This window comes from Dermacentor albipictus, chromosome 1 (assembly GCF_038994185.2).
Source record: "Dermacentor albipictus isolate Rhodes 1998 colony chromosome 1, USDA_Dalb.pri_finalv2, whole genome shotgun sequence".
NCBI lineage: Eukaryota > Metazoa > Arthropoda > Arachnida > Ixodida > Ixodidae > Dermacentor > Dermacentor albipictus.
Genome location: NC_091821.1, coordinates 188,983,132 through 189,000,825, shown reverse-complemented (window position 1 = coordinate 189,000,825; position 17,694 = coordinate 188,983,132). Strand labels below are relative to the sequence as shown.

The 17,694-nt window shown below is 42.7% G+C and overlaps 1 protein-coding gene across 3 annotated transcripts in view; it reads left to right on the top strand.

The window, feature by feature from the left end:
• The window catches only part of kappaB-Ras (NFKB inhibitor interacting Ras like 1), a 70,350-nt gene that overhangs the window by 50,726 nt on the left and 1,930 nt on the right, over positions 1-17,694 (top strand). For all 3 annotated transcript variants that reach the window (XM_065426801.2, XM_065426800.2, XM_065426802.2), the window contains 3 exons: positions 4,744-4,839; positions 4,916-5,009; positions 14,851-14,937. In XM_065426801.2, the coding sequence (XP_065282873.1) occupies positions 4,744-4,839; positions 4,916-5,009; positions 14,851-14,937 (277 nt within the window). The remainder of the gene's footprint in view (positions 1-4,743; positions 4,840-4,915; positions 5,010-14,850; positions 14,938-17,694) is intronic.

Genomic DNA, 17,694 nt, shown 5'->3' with positions numbered 1-17,694 from the left:
CACTGCTGAAAAATCGCGGGAGCCGAGGCAACTCCAAACGGAAGACGGTTATAGCAGAACAACCCCTTGTGAGTGTTTATCGCGGCCAACTTCCTCGCCTCCTCATCCAATGGGAGTTGGTTATATGCATCCTTAAGGTCCAGTGTTGTGAAAAATGATCCCCCACGTAGCGACGCGAAAATGTCTTCAATGTTTGGTAAAGAGTACTGCTCAGTTATGCACGCAGAATTGATTGTGGTTTTGAAATCGCCGCAGATGCGAAGGGAACCATCTTTCTTCAGTACTGGTACGATTGGCGCCGCCCACTCAGAATGTGCTATGGGCTATAATATGCCTTGCTCTACTAAACGGTCCAGCTCAGTTTCCACTTTTTCACGAAGAGCATAAGGAATTGACTGCGCCTTGTGGAACTTTGGTTGGGCGCCTTCTCGAATGTGGAATTTCACAGGTGGCCCCTGAATGTTTCCAAGTCCTGGCTCAAAAAGGGCAGGAAACTTGGTCCTGAGGCTGTCGGGATCTGCTGACGTCGATTGAACCGCAGCGAGAAACCCCGATGGCAAAAGCGAGAACGCTTGGATTAAGTACCTTCCACAAAGGCTGGGACCCGAGCAGCCTGTAACTATCAGTGTGGCAGGTACAGTCTTCCCCGCAAAATGGGCTTCAAGGTGCAGTTCACAGACAATGGGTAGCTTGCCCAAGTAACAGTTGAGCGTGTGCTTGCACTTTGATAAGCGTGGCCAACTCAGACGGTGCTTTAGATACACCTCCTGCGGAATGATAGAAAACGGCGATCCCGTGTCAATAATCATGTTCAAGGGCACACCACCCCAGCGGATAACTCTGCGGAACGCCTGGAGCAAAGATTTCTTTTCCCGTGATTCCTGCAATGTGAAGACTGATGAAATATTGCCTTCCTCCGTTTCGGATACAGCGCTCTCATAATGAACTGCGTTAGCGACGCCATCGCGCCTACGACCAGCCCGGAGCCCCGACTGGGAGCGGCATTTTCTTGCGAAATGCCAGTCTTCCGACAGCGAAAACACTGCTCCTTTTTGTGTGGACAGTCGCTTGCTTCGTGATCGTAGTTTCCGCAGCGTGCGCACTCAGTATGGCTTTGCTTATCTTTGGTGAAGGTCTGATATCGGCGCAATTTACTCGCTACAGTGCACACCGCTGCCTCATTATCAAGTCTAGTCATGGCGCTTACTTCCAGTGCGGCTGTCTCTGCCGCTATGGCAATCGTTTCAGCTTGGGCAAGTGTGAGCTCAGTTTTTTCAAGCAGCGTCTGCTGCACCGCCCGATTTCGGATGCCACACACAATGTGGTCCCGTAACATACGGTCCAAACTGGTGCCGAAGTGACAATTATCCTTAAGCTTGCGTAGCTCAACAACATAGTCTCGGACAGATTCGCTTGCAGCCTGATCCCTTGTAAAGAACTTGTAACTTGCGGCAACCTCATTAGTCTTCGGCGCATAGTGGTTATTTAGGATGGCAAGTGCGTCCTTGTAACTCAGGGCGTTTACTTTCTGGGGGGCGCACTGTCCAGCAAGAACGCCTACCGTCTTCGTTGATAGTGTCGAAACCAAGAGCGCCCTTTTCTTATCATCTGTCTTAATATCATTTGCTTCAAAAAATGCCTCCAGTCGAGTCAAGTAAATATCCCACTTATCTTGATTTTCGTCGAAACTTGGGGTACCTAGGTTCGTAGCCAGGGCCATGACCGCCGATGCTCCGTAGACTCGATTACTTTCAGTACCCAGCAGGACTCCCAGCGCTACCGAGACGCCGCTGTTCGTGGCAGGGGCTCCGCGGGGTGGTCACCCTCGTCGCCACTGTTGTAGCGGGTGGAAGAGTGACGGAGACGATCCAAGAGCACGTACCGCACTGTTTAATTTCAGCGACAGCGAACTAAATATATAGGCTGCTTGCCTATGACGTAACATAAAAAGAACGAATCATCTTTGACACGTCTGGCACAGCACTTCATATCAGTATATCACTCTGCCATGCCAAGTGTGCTAAAAATACTGGATCCCGTGCACCATCTAGGTATCTGTCTGGCCACAGGCATCTTCAGAACAAGCCCTTGAGAGTCTATACGTTGAATCAAATGAGTGGTCCTTTAACCTACAGTGAACATACAGGAGTTTCACATATTTCCTCAAGGTACAGTCTAACCCTCGACATCCTTGCTACACATCTGTTAAGGATATGACATGTGCTGCACTATTCCATAATCACCACTCATTGAGGGAGCCTTTTCCAATGCAGGTCAGGAAACTCGGTGAGGAAATGGGTATCGCAATCCTAGAACATTGTCTGACGGCTCTAGTGAAACTGTTGTCACCATGGCAATGGTAACTTATTGAATTTGACACATCATTTATTGAGGTAACGAAACGCGCTCTAGGTGTTCACATACAGATGCACTTTCTGGAGCTTCAGTCGAAGTACAACTGCCTAGAGTTTTACACAGATGCTTCAAGGTTGCAAGCCAGCATCTTTTACATGGCTGTCAGCGCGTCTTTCTTAGACCCCAATGTTCTACACTCGGAAGCAAGCATCTTCGCGGCAGAGACCTATGCCTTACTGTGGGTCACTAAACACATTAAGAAAGCAAAGCTCCCAAAGGCCATTTTATTCGCAGATTCCTTAAGTGTCGGAAAAACTTTACAACCGCTACGAAAATGCAAAAATCCTGTAATCAACGACCTGTATTCATTGCTCTGCAAAATGTATGCATCCAGCCAACAGATTGTAGTATGTTGGGTGCCTGGGCAAAGGTGTATACAGGGTAATGAGCTTGCAGATAGAATGACAACTTCAATAGCAACAAAACCCAGAAATCTGACCATACCTGTTCCTTGCACAGAGTTAAAGCCATTCTTATGAAAACAACTCGGGAGCTATTGGCAACACTTGTGAGATGTGTGAACATTGAATAAGATCCATGTAATTAAGCCCTTTCTACGGAACTGGCCATCATTAGCAAAGTCGCGACGATCTGGCATCCTCTTTTGTCGCCTCAGAGTAGGGCACATGTACGGTACCCATTCACACCTTTTGACTGGCGCTGAACCACCCCTCTGTGGCAGATATGGTGAAAGGCTGACCGTACTCCATGTCTTGCTGGAGTGCCTGGAAGCAGATGCAGAATGGAAAAAGCACTTTCCTCTGGCATACAGATTGTAGATTCCCTTACATCTGACATTGTTTCTTGGAACAGAACCTTTGCTTGAGACCAAAGCACTTCTTAACGTCTTGAATAATGTTGTGTTGCATGTTGTCAGCCCGAGAGAGTCATAGCCGTCCCTCTGTCTAGAGGGCATTGCTGCGGGCGTACTGTTTTGTAGAGCATGTGCATCCAGACCCTTGTGCCCAAGGCTCTTAACGAGGCGGTTAGCAATAGTGGAATCGACACATTTCTTTTTCATGTTTTTTCATTTTATAATATATTTTATGGTCATCGCTCACATCACTTGTCCTTGACATTATTTGAATACTTGTATATTTTACATACCTTACAGGGAATATTTTAGGCCTCTTACAGCCTTGATACATCTTACAGTTGTCACTCACCGCATCACCGACTCTCCCACACCATTTCTTGGCGCTCTTTGGCCATCACTGGCCTTTGCACCAAAATACCATATACGCCATCATCCCATTTACGAAGCTACTGCTTTCCCACATAGCATGGGCATCACTATGGCTAGTTTTGACGGCAACAAATCTTCATAATAATTATTTTGCGTGATCTCACGAAAGTTGGGAACTAGGAACCAAGTGCATATTTTTTGTATATTTCAGATTTTTGTTACTTTCAGTACTTATACTAAAAATAGCAAGTTATTATATTCATTCGTATTCCTTAAGGTGCTTATAAGAATTCTAAAAAGTTGGCTGATCAATTATTACTGCCATACATCCATCCAAACACCAGCGATCAGGCTATAAATATTTTTCGCAGTATACATTGTGACCACTAACGTCTTGAGAGGAAAGGTGAAAACATAAAAACACCGAAACAAGAGTTCAAGATCACCAGCCAGCCTCTAGAGTCTGTGAAGGAGTATTTTTCCCTAGTCAATTAATCACAGGGACCCCTGATCACGAGAAGGAAATTCATAGAAGAATAAAAATGTGTTGGATCGCATACAACAGACATTGTCAGCTCCTGACTGGAAGCTTACCATTATCATTGAAAAGGAAGGTGTACAATCAGTGCATTTTACCAGTGCTGACATATGGGGCAGAGGCTTGGAGATTGACAAAGAAATTTGAGAACAAGTTAAGGACCGCACAAAGAGCGATGGAACGGAGATTGCTAGGCATAATGTTAAGAGACAGAAAGAGAACGGTTTGGATCAGAGAGCAAATTGGTATAGCTGATATTCTAATTGACATTAAGAGAATAAAATGGAGCTGGGCAGGTCGTGTAATGTGCCGGTTAGATAACCGTTGGACCATTAGGGTTACAGAATGGGTACGAAGAGAAGGGAACCGCTGTCGAGGATGGCAGAAGACAAGGTGGAGTGATGAAATTAGGAAATTCGTGGGCACTAGTTGGAATCGGTTGGTGCAGAACAGGGGTAATTGGAGATCACAGGGAGAGGCTTTCATTCTGTAGTGGACATAAAACAGGCTGATGATGATGATGATGACTAGGAGTCGGTTTTCTTTCTTTATTCTTTTAGGCACCTGCATTGTTAAGGATGTTTGGCACTCTGCTTCTTTACAGGGGGTTGTCTTAATATATGCAATCAACAGCAGGGAGTCCTTCTTGTTGTTGGAGCAGCTGAAGAAGGACATTGACAAGCACAAAGACAAGAAAGAGGTAGCATTCTTGTTTTTTTTTTTATTTAGTGGATCTTGTGGTAGCTTGTTCAGTCTCTAACACTTTATTATTGCAGCTATCTTTCTTAGTGCTTGGAAACAAAGCAGATCTGAGTGCAGAAAGGCAGGTTGAGACACAGTCAGCCATCAACTGGGCCACCAAGGAAAGAGGTGAGCTTTTGATGGAGAGCTTTTATTTTCTTTTGTTGGGAAGTGCAAGTTCTCTTTCTTTTTTCCTTTGTGTGTTGGGGAAAGACAAAGTTTCTGTGTATGTGGAATGATAGCATTCATTTGTAAAATATGTCTGTTGATTTTTTCTTTCGATGTATACAGTCTATGTTTCGTTCTTTAAATTCGAAGATTTCTAAAATATCACTGGTATTTGGATTCTCTTTTCGCTTTGGTTGAATGAAATGGTGGATATAACTTTCATGACAAGTTGGTATGACCAATTCACTATTTAAAATAATTGTAATATCTAAGATTACCGATATTTGAGGTCAGACATGATTTTTGTAAAACTTTCCAGTTCAGTTATGCATTGGGGGGTCTGTCACCAAATATTACATTCCATCAGCTTAATTGCATAAAATAGGTATTGCATATCTTTTCAGAACATGACATGGGCAGGCAATATGGTCGCATCAGCACACTGCACTATTTAGTTCTTTTACACGTATATAAGCAAGAACACTGTGACATCACTTGCAAACTAATGTATAGGCTTCTTCTATGCAGTAAGCATATGTGTTGCATAGCATTCCTCCTTGCATGTTAATAAAGATCCAAAGATACAGCCATGGACTAAAATAGACAGGAGCATTGATTCACCTAATGAGGCATTGAGGCACCTAATGAGGCAATGAGTGTTGGTGAGCCAGGTGCTTTGTGGTGCAAATTATGGATGGTGCAGAAACTTGTTACTAGCACCCAAAGCAGCATCGCCTGCAGAAGCCTATGCACAGTAAGGTGTAGAGCGAGGTAAAGTGGGCTTTCTGTTTCTTGGCCAATTTGCTACAGTGCTTTTTTTTTTGGCATCTAGTAGCAGCAGTGCCATATAACTAGTAGAGGCACACCATAGGCCCTCAGAAGCATCAATACACTTGTTTATGTTGTAACTGTGCTTAAAGAAACTGGGATTTTATTCAAGTGATGGCCATGCATGTAATAGCCAGGCTGGCACCCATGCACACAGCATTTCATTTTGCTTCCTACTTAATACCAACTTGCTGCCCGCAAGCACCTCCACAAGCCAATATGCCACTGCTGCTCCGCTCAGGTAGCACGCAGTTATAGAATTTATCTCTGCGAGTAGAACTGCAATAGCTAAATTTGGCACCACATGAATTCTTCACTCCTAGAAATAGGCCGATCGCATCTTGAGCAGTTAAAGTCGCAATCAAATAAAATGCTGCAATGATATTTTGTTTTAAACAGTGACATGGGAAAAAGCACCCCGTCCCCCCCTGGAACATAATATTTTGATAGTAGAAAAGGTTCTCGATGTGTTCGTTTCTCAACTTGATTCACGCACATTTGGCGTCAACAGCTAGAGAAGGAAGCAAGGGAGTAGAACGCCTTGGAAAGCCATGAAGAAGAAAAGAGATGAGTGGAGACAGAGTGCAAGGTGGAATACTGGGCACCTTATTGCTTTGGCATTAGTTGGCCACGTCAAATTCATTGCAAGATTGTTGAGTCAGCCCTTCTAACTTACTCCCTTTAAGGGCCACTAAACCACCCTGGAAACTGAACCTGGCAACATTCAACACATGAACCCTCTCGAGTGAAGCTAGCTTAATGGGACTCTTTGAGGAACTATCAGGCATTATGTGGGATATCATTGGCCTTGATAAGGTTAGAAGAACTGGTGAGGCTTATGCAGTGCTGAATATCAGCCATGCCCTTTGCTATAGAGGACTCTCAGATTAGAAGCAATATGGGGTAGGATTCCCAATTTATAAGGAAATAGTCGGCAACATTGACGAATTCTACAGCATTAATGAGAGCGTAGCAGCAGTCGTAATAAAGCTATGTAAGACGTTATGGAATAAAGGTAGTACAAGCCTACGCTCCAGCCTCCACTGATGATGATGAAGAAATAGAAAAGTCTCATGAAGATGTTAAATTAGTGATGAGAAAGTGCAAATTCGTATACTCTAGTCATGGGCAACTTCAATGCAAAAGTGGGCAAAAAGCAGGCTGGTGAGCAAGCAGTTGGCAACTGCAGCATCGATTCTAGGGTTACTAGAAGAGAGATGATGTTAGAATTCGCTAAAAGGAATAAGCTGTGAATAATGAACACCTTCTAAAGGAAGCACAGCAACAGAAAGTGGACCTGCAAAATCCCTTATGTAGAAACAATAAATGAAGCAGATTTCATACTTTCTGCCAATCCCAGCATATTGCAGGATGTCGAAGTGTTAAGTAGGGTAAATTGCAGTGATCATAGGTTAGTGAGGTCTAGGATTCACCTCAATATGAAGAGAGAAAGAGTAAAATTGGTAAAGAAGAAACAGGCCAACCTAGACGCAGTAAGGATAAAAGCGGACCAATTCAGGCTGGTACTTGCAAGCAAATATGCGGCCTTAGAACAGAGATATAAAGGTGACATAGAGGTAACGAATGAAACCGTAACTAGGCTGGTTTCAGAAGCAGCAATTAAGTGGGAGGTAAGGTACCAAGGCAGCCAGTAGGTAAGCTCTCCCAAGTAACAAAGAATAATATTCTAATAAAGAACCGACAAAGAATTAGTGTTCAACTCAAGAGATCAGATAGAATTCGCAGAACTGTGAAAACTGATCAAGAAGGAGAAATTAAGGGATATTCGAAAGTATAACGTGAGAAAGACTGAGGAAGCAGTAAGAAATGGATGCAGCATGGCATCAGTGAGAAGAAAACTTGGCATAGGACAGGCCAAGATGTATACATTGAAAGATAAGCAGGTTAATATCCTCAGCAATTTAGAAGATAGGATAAAAGCAGCAGAAAAATTCTATACTGACCTGTACAGTACACGGAGCAGCCACGATACCTCCATTCGAAGTAGTAATGAACACGTTACAGAGTCCTTCTATACACAGCAACAGCATGCAATCAAGTGGACGCAATCTTTATTGACTTCTCTAAAGCTTTTGACTCTGTGATTCATTCTAAACTACTGGTAAAATTAAACGCCATATTCCATAGTCCCAGTCTTGTTTCTTGGAGAGCCAGTTTTCTTTGTTTTCGCTCACAATTTGTTTCTTTTAACTCAGTGGAATCGACTCCTGTTGACGTTACATCAGGCATTCCTCAGCGATCCGTATTAGGCCCTTTATTATTTCTAATATACATCAATAATTTACCTCGTAGCACCTCAACTAAAATCAGACTTTGTGCAGATGATTGCATATTATACAAATCTATTAACTCCATTGATGACCACCACCGTCTTGCCCAATCCCTTATGTCTTTCTGCGCTTGGTGCAAAATGTGGCAAATTAACATAAACTGTAGTAGAACAGTCGGGATGTCATTTGCCTATAGACAGAGCACGCTCTCGTTCGGTTATTCTCTGGGTGGCATCTAACTTAAAAGAGTGTCTCAGTATAAATACTTAGGTGTCATTCTAACCGAACATCTTTCGTGGTCTAAACATATTGAATATGCAAACGGGAAAGCCCTAAAAAAATTAGGTTATTTGCATTGCACTTTAGCTAAGACCCCCCGCGATACTAAACTGCTATATAAATTGTTAATTCACCCTGTTCTAGAATATGCATCTGTTGTTTGGTTCCGTTACAAACAACGTGAAATAAGCTCTCTCAATAACTAACATTCAACGAAAATCTATCTGTTTCATTTACCAAAATTAAAGTCGCAGTTTCTCACCAACACAGGCTCAACAATCTTTGAACATTGAGCCATTACTTTCACGTTATCACATTGAAGCCTTAAAACTTTTATATGCAGTTAATAACTCCATCTCTGGTCTTTCTGATTGTAACTAGATCAAATTTACTAAGGGAAGTTGCACCCGAACATCCCACGTCTTGAACATAATGCTTATTTATGCCCGTACTAGCACACTCAAGTACAGTTTTTTTTTGTGTACAAGAGAGCTTTGGAATTCTCTACCCGGTAACATTCGTTCACTATCACTAAAAGATTTCATAGCTACCACTGGTAAGCACTTCGCTAACATGTTAAGTGCTTCTTTTTGATCATTCATCATTTTGTTTATGTGTGTTTTTAATGTGTAATGTATAGTAATGTACGAGGGGGTGCTGAAAAGTTCCTGGCTTTGCGCAGGAAAAATAGTCACAGTTCTGAAAGTACACATTTATTCGACATATTCCGTCCTCAGACTGATGGAATTGTTACATCATTACTTTAGCTTTTCTAGTCCATTTAAGGAAAAAGTATTGCGATAGGTCATCCACCCAGCTCTCAGCAACACGTTTGACATCAACAATGTTGTCAAAATGGTGACCCTTCAGATGTTTTAAGTTAAGAAACAGATGGTAGTCGGAAGGCGCCAGGTCAGCTGAATAGGGGGTATGGTAGACAAATTGGAAACCCAGGGTCATCAGTTTGACAGCCACAACATTGTCCTGCTACAAAAGGATCCCTTTGTTCAACTTTTCCTGGCGTTTCATCTTTACTGCCTCCTTCAACTGCTCCAGGTGGCTGGCGTAGTACTCACCCAGTTATACTACAGCCCTGAGGCATGTAGTCCGCCGAAAGAACACAGTCTTTGTCTTAGAAAATGGACACCATGACTTTTTTGGCCCATTTATCGGTGCGGAACTTTTTTGGTCGTGGGGACCCACTGTGACGCCATTCTTTCGACTGTTCCTTGGTTTCTGGATCATAAATGTGGAGCCAGGTTTCATTCTCGATATCTAACCTATCCAAGAAATCCTTTGTATAATGAAAATGGGCCAAAACAGCTCTGGATTTTTCAACATGTGCCTCTTTATGTTTACTGTTCAAAAACTTTGGCACCCACTTCACTGAAAGCATGCGCATGGGTAGAATATTGGTATTAATGAAACCAACGTGCTCCCAGCAGATGTCCAGTGACTGTTCTATTTTTTGGTTGATATTTTCCTATCCTCAAGAGTCAGCTTATGGACAACATCGCTTGTTGGCAGATTTGTTGAGGTTGTGAGGCACCCACTGCGGGGTTCATCTTCAATGGTAAAATGCCCTGTCTTGAAATAAGAAACCCAAGTTTTTACTGTGCTTTAGGAAGGACACTTCTCCCCTAATGTTTGTGACATCTCACTGTGAATGTCCTTTGCAGACTTTCCCCGGAGGCAAAAAAATTTCATGATGCCTCGTAACTCCACAGATGGCCGAGGCACAACTTGCTTGTGCCTCAGCCGTCAGTGGAGTTACGATAGCCCTATACGTATTGGTCTGCAGTATATGTAAACAAAAAATAAAAATAAAACACTAGCGATAAAGTTAGAAGGGCCTTCAAAGACATGCAACGGGGAAAAACAGCTGGAGAAGATGGGAATAACAGTAGATTTAAAGATAGAGGAGATATCATGCTTGAAAAGCTTGCAGCCCTTTATACAAAATGTCTCTTGACTTCAAGGGTTCCAGAGAACTGGAAGAATGCCAACATTATACTAATCCACAAAAATGAAGAGATTGGAGAATTGAAAAACTATAGGTGCATTAGCTTAGTTCCAGTATTGTATCAAATATTCACCAAGATAATTTCCAATAGAATAACGGTAACACTTGACTTCAGTCAACCAAGAGAACAGGCTGGCTTCAGGAAGGGATTCTCTACAATGGATCGCATCCATGTCATCAATCAGGTAATGAAGAAATATGCAGAGTACAATCAACCTCTCTATATGACTTTCATAGATTATGAAAAGATGTTTGATTCAGTAGAGATACCAGCAGCCATAGAGGCATTACATGATCAAAGAGTACAAGAGGCTTGTGTGAATATCTTGGGAAATATCTACTAAGATTCCACAGATACCTTGGTTCTCAAGGTAGAAAGAAACCTATAAAGAAAGGGGTCAGGCGTGGAGACACAATCTCTCCAATGCTATTCACTGCATGCTTGGAAGAAGTATTCAAGCTATTAAACTGGAAAGGCTTAGGAGCGAGGATCAGTGGCAAATATCTTAAGAACCTTTGGTTTGCAGATGATGTTGACCTGCTCAGCAACACTGGGGACGAGTTACAACAAACGATTGAGGACCTTAACAGAAAAAGTGTAAGAGTGGGGTTAAAGATCAATATGCAGAAGACAAAGACAATGATCAATAGCCTGGCTAGGGAACAAAAGTTCAGGATTGCCAGTCAATCTCTAGAGTCTGTGGAGGAGTATGTTTACCTGGATCAATTGCTCACAAGGGACCCTGATCATGAGAAGGAAATTTACAGAAGAATAAAAATGGGTTGGAGTGCATATGGCAGACGTTGTCAGATCCTGACTGGAAGCTTACCACTATCACAATCAATGCATTCTACCAGTGCTAACATATTGGGCAGAAACTTTGAGGTTGAAAAAGAAGCACGAGAACCAGTTAAGGACCACGCATAGAGCGATAGAACGGAATAATGTTGGGCGTAACGTTAAGAGAAAGGAAGGGAGTGGTGTGGATCATAGAGCAAATTGGGATAGCTGATATTCTAATTAACATGAGAAAAAAATGGAGCTTGTCAAGCCATGTAATGCGTAGGTTAAATAACCGGTGGACCATTAGGTTTACAGAATGGGTGCCAAGAGAAGGGAAGTGCAGTAGAGGCTGGCAGAAAACTAGGTGGGGTGATAAAATTAGGAAAGTTGCAGGTGCAAGTTGGAATCAGTTGGCACAGGACAAGGACAAAGAGAGGCCTTCATCCTGCAATGGACATAAAATAGGCTGATGATGATGAAACCACCCTGAGCTTGAAAATTAGTTACATGGTGGCTGATGTGTACTTGTCCATCATGAACCGGTAGCCACAGGAATATTTTGAAATGGTGCAGTTATAGAAAAGTTACGGTCGTTTATGGAACAAAAACGTGTCCTCTGCTTTTTCTCTCCTTCACTACACTCCTCACTCGGGCTTTCTTCCCTTTGCCACATATGCTCACCAACTATACGCAGTGTAACGAAAGCTATGGGTCAAGTCCGCACACCAGATGAAAGGCCATTGTCCGCCCCTAATCGCCCTCTGTGTGAAGTGGACTGAATAGAAGCTTTACGTTCAGTGGCGTACGATGGGTGAGCCCCTCTCCATTCTCGGGGCACACAGTCGACTTTTGTCATGTTGGCACTGTCATCCCTCGACGACTGGCCAATTGACAGCTTTTACCCCGGGTAACATCACCTGGAGCACTCTGGAGCACCGAAAAGGCCAGGAGAGGAGCAATGGGTTGCTTTTTAATTTGTGATGTTCCCACAGCATGTAGTGCCGCCGCATTCACCAGAAATGAGGGTTATGGCACACTCTGTGTGCATTTGTTTAAAATGTGTAGAAAAATGTCAAAGGTTGTTTAAGGGCCCTTTAATACAGCTGTGCAAGACACGTCACCTCCAACCAACAGTTTCTTCCTCCTTTTCATGGTAGCAGTCACTTGGTTTGTGAGGATAGTCAGTCTTTGGCATCTGGATTCAACAGTTCATCCATTGCCGATAAAAGTCTCTTCCGGAGTGAGTTGCTCTTCTCGAACCTAAACTGTTGCCCCTTTTGACTAGCTGTAGGGCGATGACTGTATTGTTTATTTACTGACAGTCAAGTTCAGTTTCAAGTTCAGTTGAATGAAGATCATCATCGGCACTCATAAAATCAACTGTTAAACTCGTTTGAAAACAGCCTATTGTTTTTCTCCTGATAAGGTTTAGCTCCAAGATGGCAGCTTGGTTCAGGTTCAGTTAGGCTTTGCAAAAGTAAGCGTTTCAATTCCACTTACAGTTCAACACTTTGGTACAAAGCACTCTTCTTTTAGTATACATTGTGCAGTACAGACAATACGTTGTGTTCTGCATTTGTATATTGACAAGCCAAGCAGCTATCTGCCATGCTGAAGGTTTATAACATATAGGATTGTAATTATTATCATTTTAATTTTTCCCAAAGGCATGACTATTTTTTGATGGCAAAAAAATTGGAATTGGGGGCTTGGTTGTAGCATGTTAAAAAAAAGTACACAGGATAGGGCACATACTAGAGGGACACATAGTAGCACATGTGCCTGTTATTTTAAAATAATACATGTCATAGTTCCCAAGCTTTACGACTTCATCATGAAGTGCTCTATTTTTCTGACTTGTTTATAAATGTGGTAATGAGATGAACAATTTTACAGTTTTGATTAGTGCCCAGTTAAACAGAAATCTGATTTCAATAGTATACAAGTACTTTCATCAACCACTTTTTTGGTGCATTATTATTTTGACCTGCTCAGTTATTCAATATTCTTCGTGAAACCACCACCACATCTATAATCATAGCTATAACAATGACCAAAAGTGCAGTTGTCTGCTTTTCATGTGTTATTCAGTCGCTGCTAAGAGCTGTTGAATGACGGAACCAAACCATAACTGTCATTCATCGACTCCCTCTGAAATGGCACTGGTTAGGCTTAAATCTGAGAGCACGCCTGAAATTATATATACGTGCTATACTAGTGACCACACAAGCATTATTTGGGTTTGCGGATGACCACTCTGATTGCCTGCAAAGCAGTTTGGAGATGGAAAACTCCAAACTAAAACTAATTGTCCAGGTCACATGCAATATCAACGCATCACATATTGGGCTGTACAACGAGACACAAAACACTTACATAATATTCACTGCCATGAAATGTCTACTCGGTATTTCACAGAAGAAACAACATTAAACAGAACCCTGTAAAAGAGTTTTTGGTTCAGCTGCTATAGGCCTGTTGCCCTAATGTTTTGAACACATTGTGGTGCAGTGTGGTGGCAAGCAAGATGGTTGCATAGTGCAAGCTTCAGCTTTGTGCATTGACTTATGCCATCAGTGGGAAGTAGGACACTTCTCCCTTGCTTTGATTTCACGTCCGAAGATCATTTCTATCCTTATTTGGGTGTTCTGCATTTGAAAAAGCTATCTGCATTTACTGGAAGTACATAGCTTGCCTCCGAATTTATTGAAAGGATGCTGCCTAGTTCTTTTCATGATTTATTTCTTTGCCTTTGTCTAAGTGTTCTTGTGCTACAAGCAGTTTCATATGCGTTGACCAACTAGACCGCAAAAAAAATGTTTTCTGATTCAAGCACTTTTCTTTTATGGTGGTTGTTTTCAAAGCAACATTATTACTAATACGCATTTTAAGCGACTGCTCTCATTTGGGTGTTATTTTGTGATGAGGATGCAGCTGTCTTTTGGTTGCCTGAAAAGAATGCTGTATTTGTGAATTGGGGGGGTAGGGTAAGGTGGGCGGGTAAGCGAGCGAGCGGGCGGGCGGGCAAGCGGGCGGGCGGGCGGGCGGGCGGGCGGGCGGGCGGGCGGGCGGGCGGGCGGGCAAGCAAGCAAGCAAGCAAGCAGGCAGGCAGGCAGGCAGGCAGGCAGGCAGGCAGGCAGGCAGGCAGGCAGGCAGGCATATTAATGTCTTGCACTTTCTCCATTTTATTTTTGCTACTGCTGGTCAAAAGAAAAAAGAAATTGTGTTTGTTTTTATTTTACATATTTTCTGGAGTTTTCTTTGCCTCTTTTGCTCCTCCTCCTCCTTTATATATTGGCAGTTTCTGTTTGCTTTAATTTCCTGCTAGTACTATTACTATACCCAATATTAACAATATAATTTTTTTTCTTTAAGGTACTTGTCTCATACTTATTTATTTGGAAAATGACTGCCGTTCTGTTAATTACTGCATTCATTTTATGACATCTTTTTTTGTTATTTCTCTTCCTCCCCTTATGTAACGCCTTGTGAAGGGCCCTTAAGGGTAAAATAAATTATGACGATAATGACTAGAATGGTACTTAAGAAAACTTGACTTGCATGCATTTGCTGACATCGGTATTCTATTTATTTCAGTACGCTTTGCCGAAGTGTCAGCATTTGATAGGAAATCTCTTATTGAGCCATTTATATACCTGGTCTCAAAGGTCAACCCACCTCCAAGTAAGTAAAAATCACTTTTTCTTGCTTTTTTAAAGCTTTAACGCTAGCTGAATTTCTGTAAATATCTAGAAAATGGAGGAAGAATCATGAAATGAAGGCTTGTCATCCACAAATCATAGCATGTTATTTTCTTTTTTTTTTGTGATACCTCAAAGACCCCTTAAGATGTGGTTTTACTTGAGGGGTGGATATAAGAAGGTGTTAAAAAGGACAAGTGCGTGTGGTTAGTATGAACAATAATGTCCACAGGAAAATCGTTCCATTTCATAGCAGTGCAAAAAAAAAAAGCGTTTAAGTGGGTAGTTGTTCAAGCATGTGGCGGGTACACTGACCTCTGAGAGCTGATAGCACTAGAGGTCTGGTTGGCCGGTTTGATAATAGAGCTGTTAAGAGGTAATCAGTGACAGAATATACGAAAAAGGCAAAGCATGAACACTTCATGCTGTATTTGTAGGCTGGACAGGCAAGATTTGGTATAATGCTGACATTGTGCGAGTAAACAGAGAAGATAAATCTAACACTTAAATTCAGGACATGTGCAAGCATTTGAGTTAGGTTATTTTGATGAGGGTCTCATACAGCACTAGCATATTCTAATCTTGGCCTAATGAGAGTTATATAGGCCAATAGTTTTACTTGAGGAGGCGCAAGAGCTAGATTACATTTAAGAAAACCTACATCGTGGTTAGCTTTGCTATTAATTGAAGCAGCCAGTTAACTCTTTTGTACCACACCTATTCAAATCGATCACCGGTGATCAATCATTTCAAATACCGATTTCAGCTCCTTGAAACACTTTCTCAGATACAGAATGCTGTACAGAGTAGTAGCCCAATAAAAGTGCCTTTCAAATCAGTTTTGGTTTTGGTTCTGTGACAAGACTGATTTTAAAGGGCCCCTGAAACAGTTCGGACAAATTTTGTGGACGCGCAGGGCACAGCTTAAGTAGGACATTCGTACCACAATTCAAGTGAATCGTTACATATTGATGGAGCTACAAGCGATTACAAGTTACCCTCCTCCCTAGCCATGCTTTTCCTCCTCAACACATTCGCCGAGCGATCGGGGCTAAGCTCCGCCTTCACTGGTTCTGCGTCACGATTCGACATCACATCGTCGATTTCCGGTTGTTTTGGAGCCCGCCCCCGCCCGCGCGAAACCTCTCCGCTAGCCGCTTCGCCGTCGACCCCAAGCGAGAGCTATCAAAGCAGCGTGCTTTGTGAGCATTCTGTCATAGCGCCGAACGTGTCTGGTATTCCGGTAATCACACACTAGCTGAAGATTTGACGGAACGGTGGAGGCATAAACTCAAGCTGATGAAGGAACTTTAGCGTAGACGTACGTGAGCTGCCTCATCGGTTTCCACGGTCCAGCCACCCGTTGGCGCAGAGCTTAACCAGCCAAAGAAAGAGCTAGTATTGCTCTAACCAAGTGTAAAGAATTTTAAACATTTACAAAAACAAAGTGTTGACGATTACACTCCTGTGAAAAGTTTACAACAGCAGCAAAGAATACGTTTTGTTACTGCTACTGTGTGTGGTTGAGCTTTATGCCACCAGGTGGCTGCACCGTGCAGACCATTCACATTTGCACTTCTGTTCATCCCCTCAAACGACACGCAAGGTGACACAGCCTTGCACTTGCATTTACCCTAATACCGGAGTCGCGAAACGCTATTGCGTTAGTAATCTCCCAGTGTAAAGTGACGGCCGCAATCGCGCAAATCCTGGCGCCAATCGGATAACGGCAGTCCGATGCGCTGCAGCCAGTTCGCTCGTCTACTGGCTTGCAGAGGGACACGATGTCGCAGCTTGACATATTGCCAGTCGCTACGTTTGCAGTCCACAATGCAACAAAGTCGAATCATTGCACTCGCGAAAAGAGACCGACACTAACAGCGGAGCTCTCTTCAAAGAGGGAGCACGTGGTAACACCAGCAGATGACACTTGCTGTGTGCCGGAAGTGCTTAAGTGTGCTGAAAAATTTTTCTTGTGTATTCTCTTTAGGTTACTTTCTTTTTATAAAAACAAATTAACTAACATTACAACTATTACGAACATCATTTGTTTACCATAAAGTTGGAAAAATTATCGATCACGCGCCCTAGTCAGACAATCGGATAGCTCGCCCCACTGACGTCATATGAGTGATTTCCGTCATATAGGTAGGGGCGGCTTGAAATTCCGCCAAGCAGTGTGCTGCGATCGGCAGCGATGTGCATTTTTAAAACCTTATAATAAATTACACGCTTTACGCGGAGCACTTAGATGTGTCAATTAATGATCAGAAGGACCTACTCTAACGACTCAGTACGTTTGTAGAAAATCGTCAAAATCGTTTCAGGGTCCCTTTAATGCAAGTTTTGGCGAACTTGGGCATTAATGTCCTGGCAAAACTTCACGTGTCTTCAGATAATGTGGAGAAGTTATTGTTAGCAAGCACACACTGCTGGTGATCTGCTAGTCTTTAATCCACTGTAGCACCAAATGAGGAAAGTAGGAGTCGCTTATGTGGAATCTTATGAAAGCCTTTTTCAATATCCAAGAATATGGTGTCCATTGTAATGTTTAGGTAAAGATTAGAGCTGGTCCCTTTAAAAACAGTGTGAGTTGTGTGTCGCAGAAAATACCTTTTTGGAATCCCTGCTGCTTACAATAAAAAAAGAAAATCATGAAAGGGGAAAGAATTGTCATCCACCTGACTCTAGCACAAAGCTACAAAGGAGGAGTAATAGCTAGAGCAAGAGCTTTCTGAGA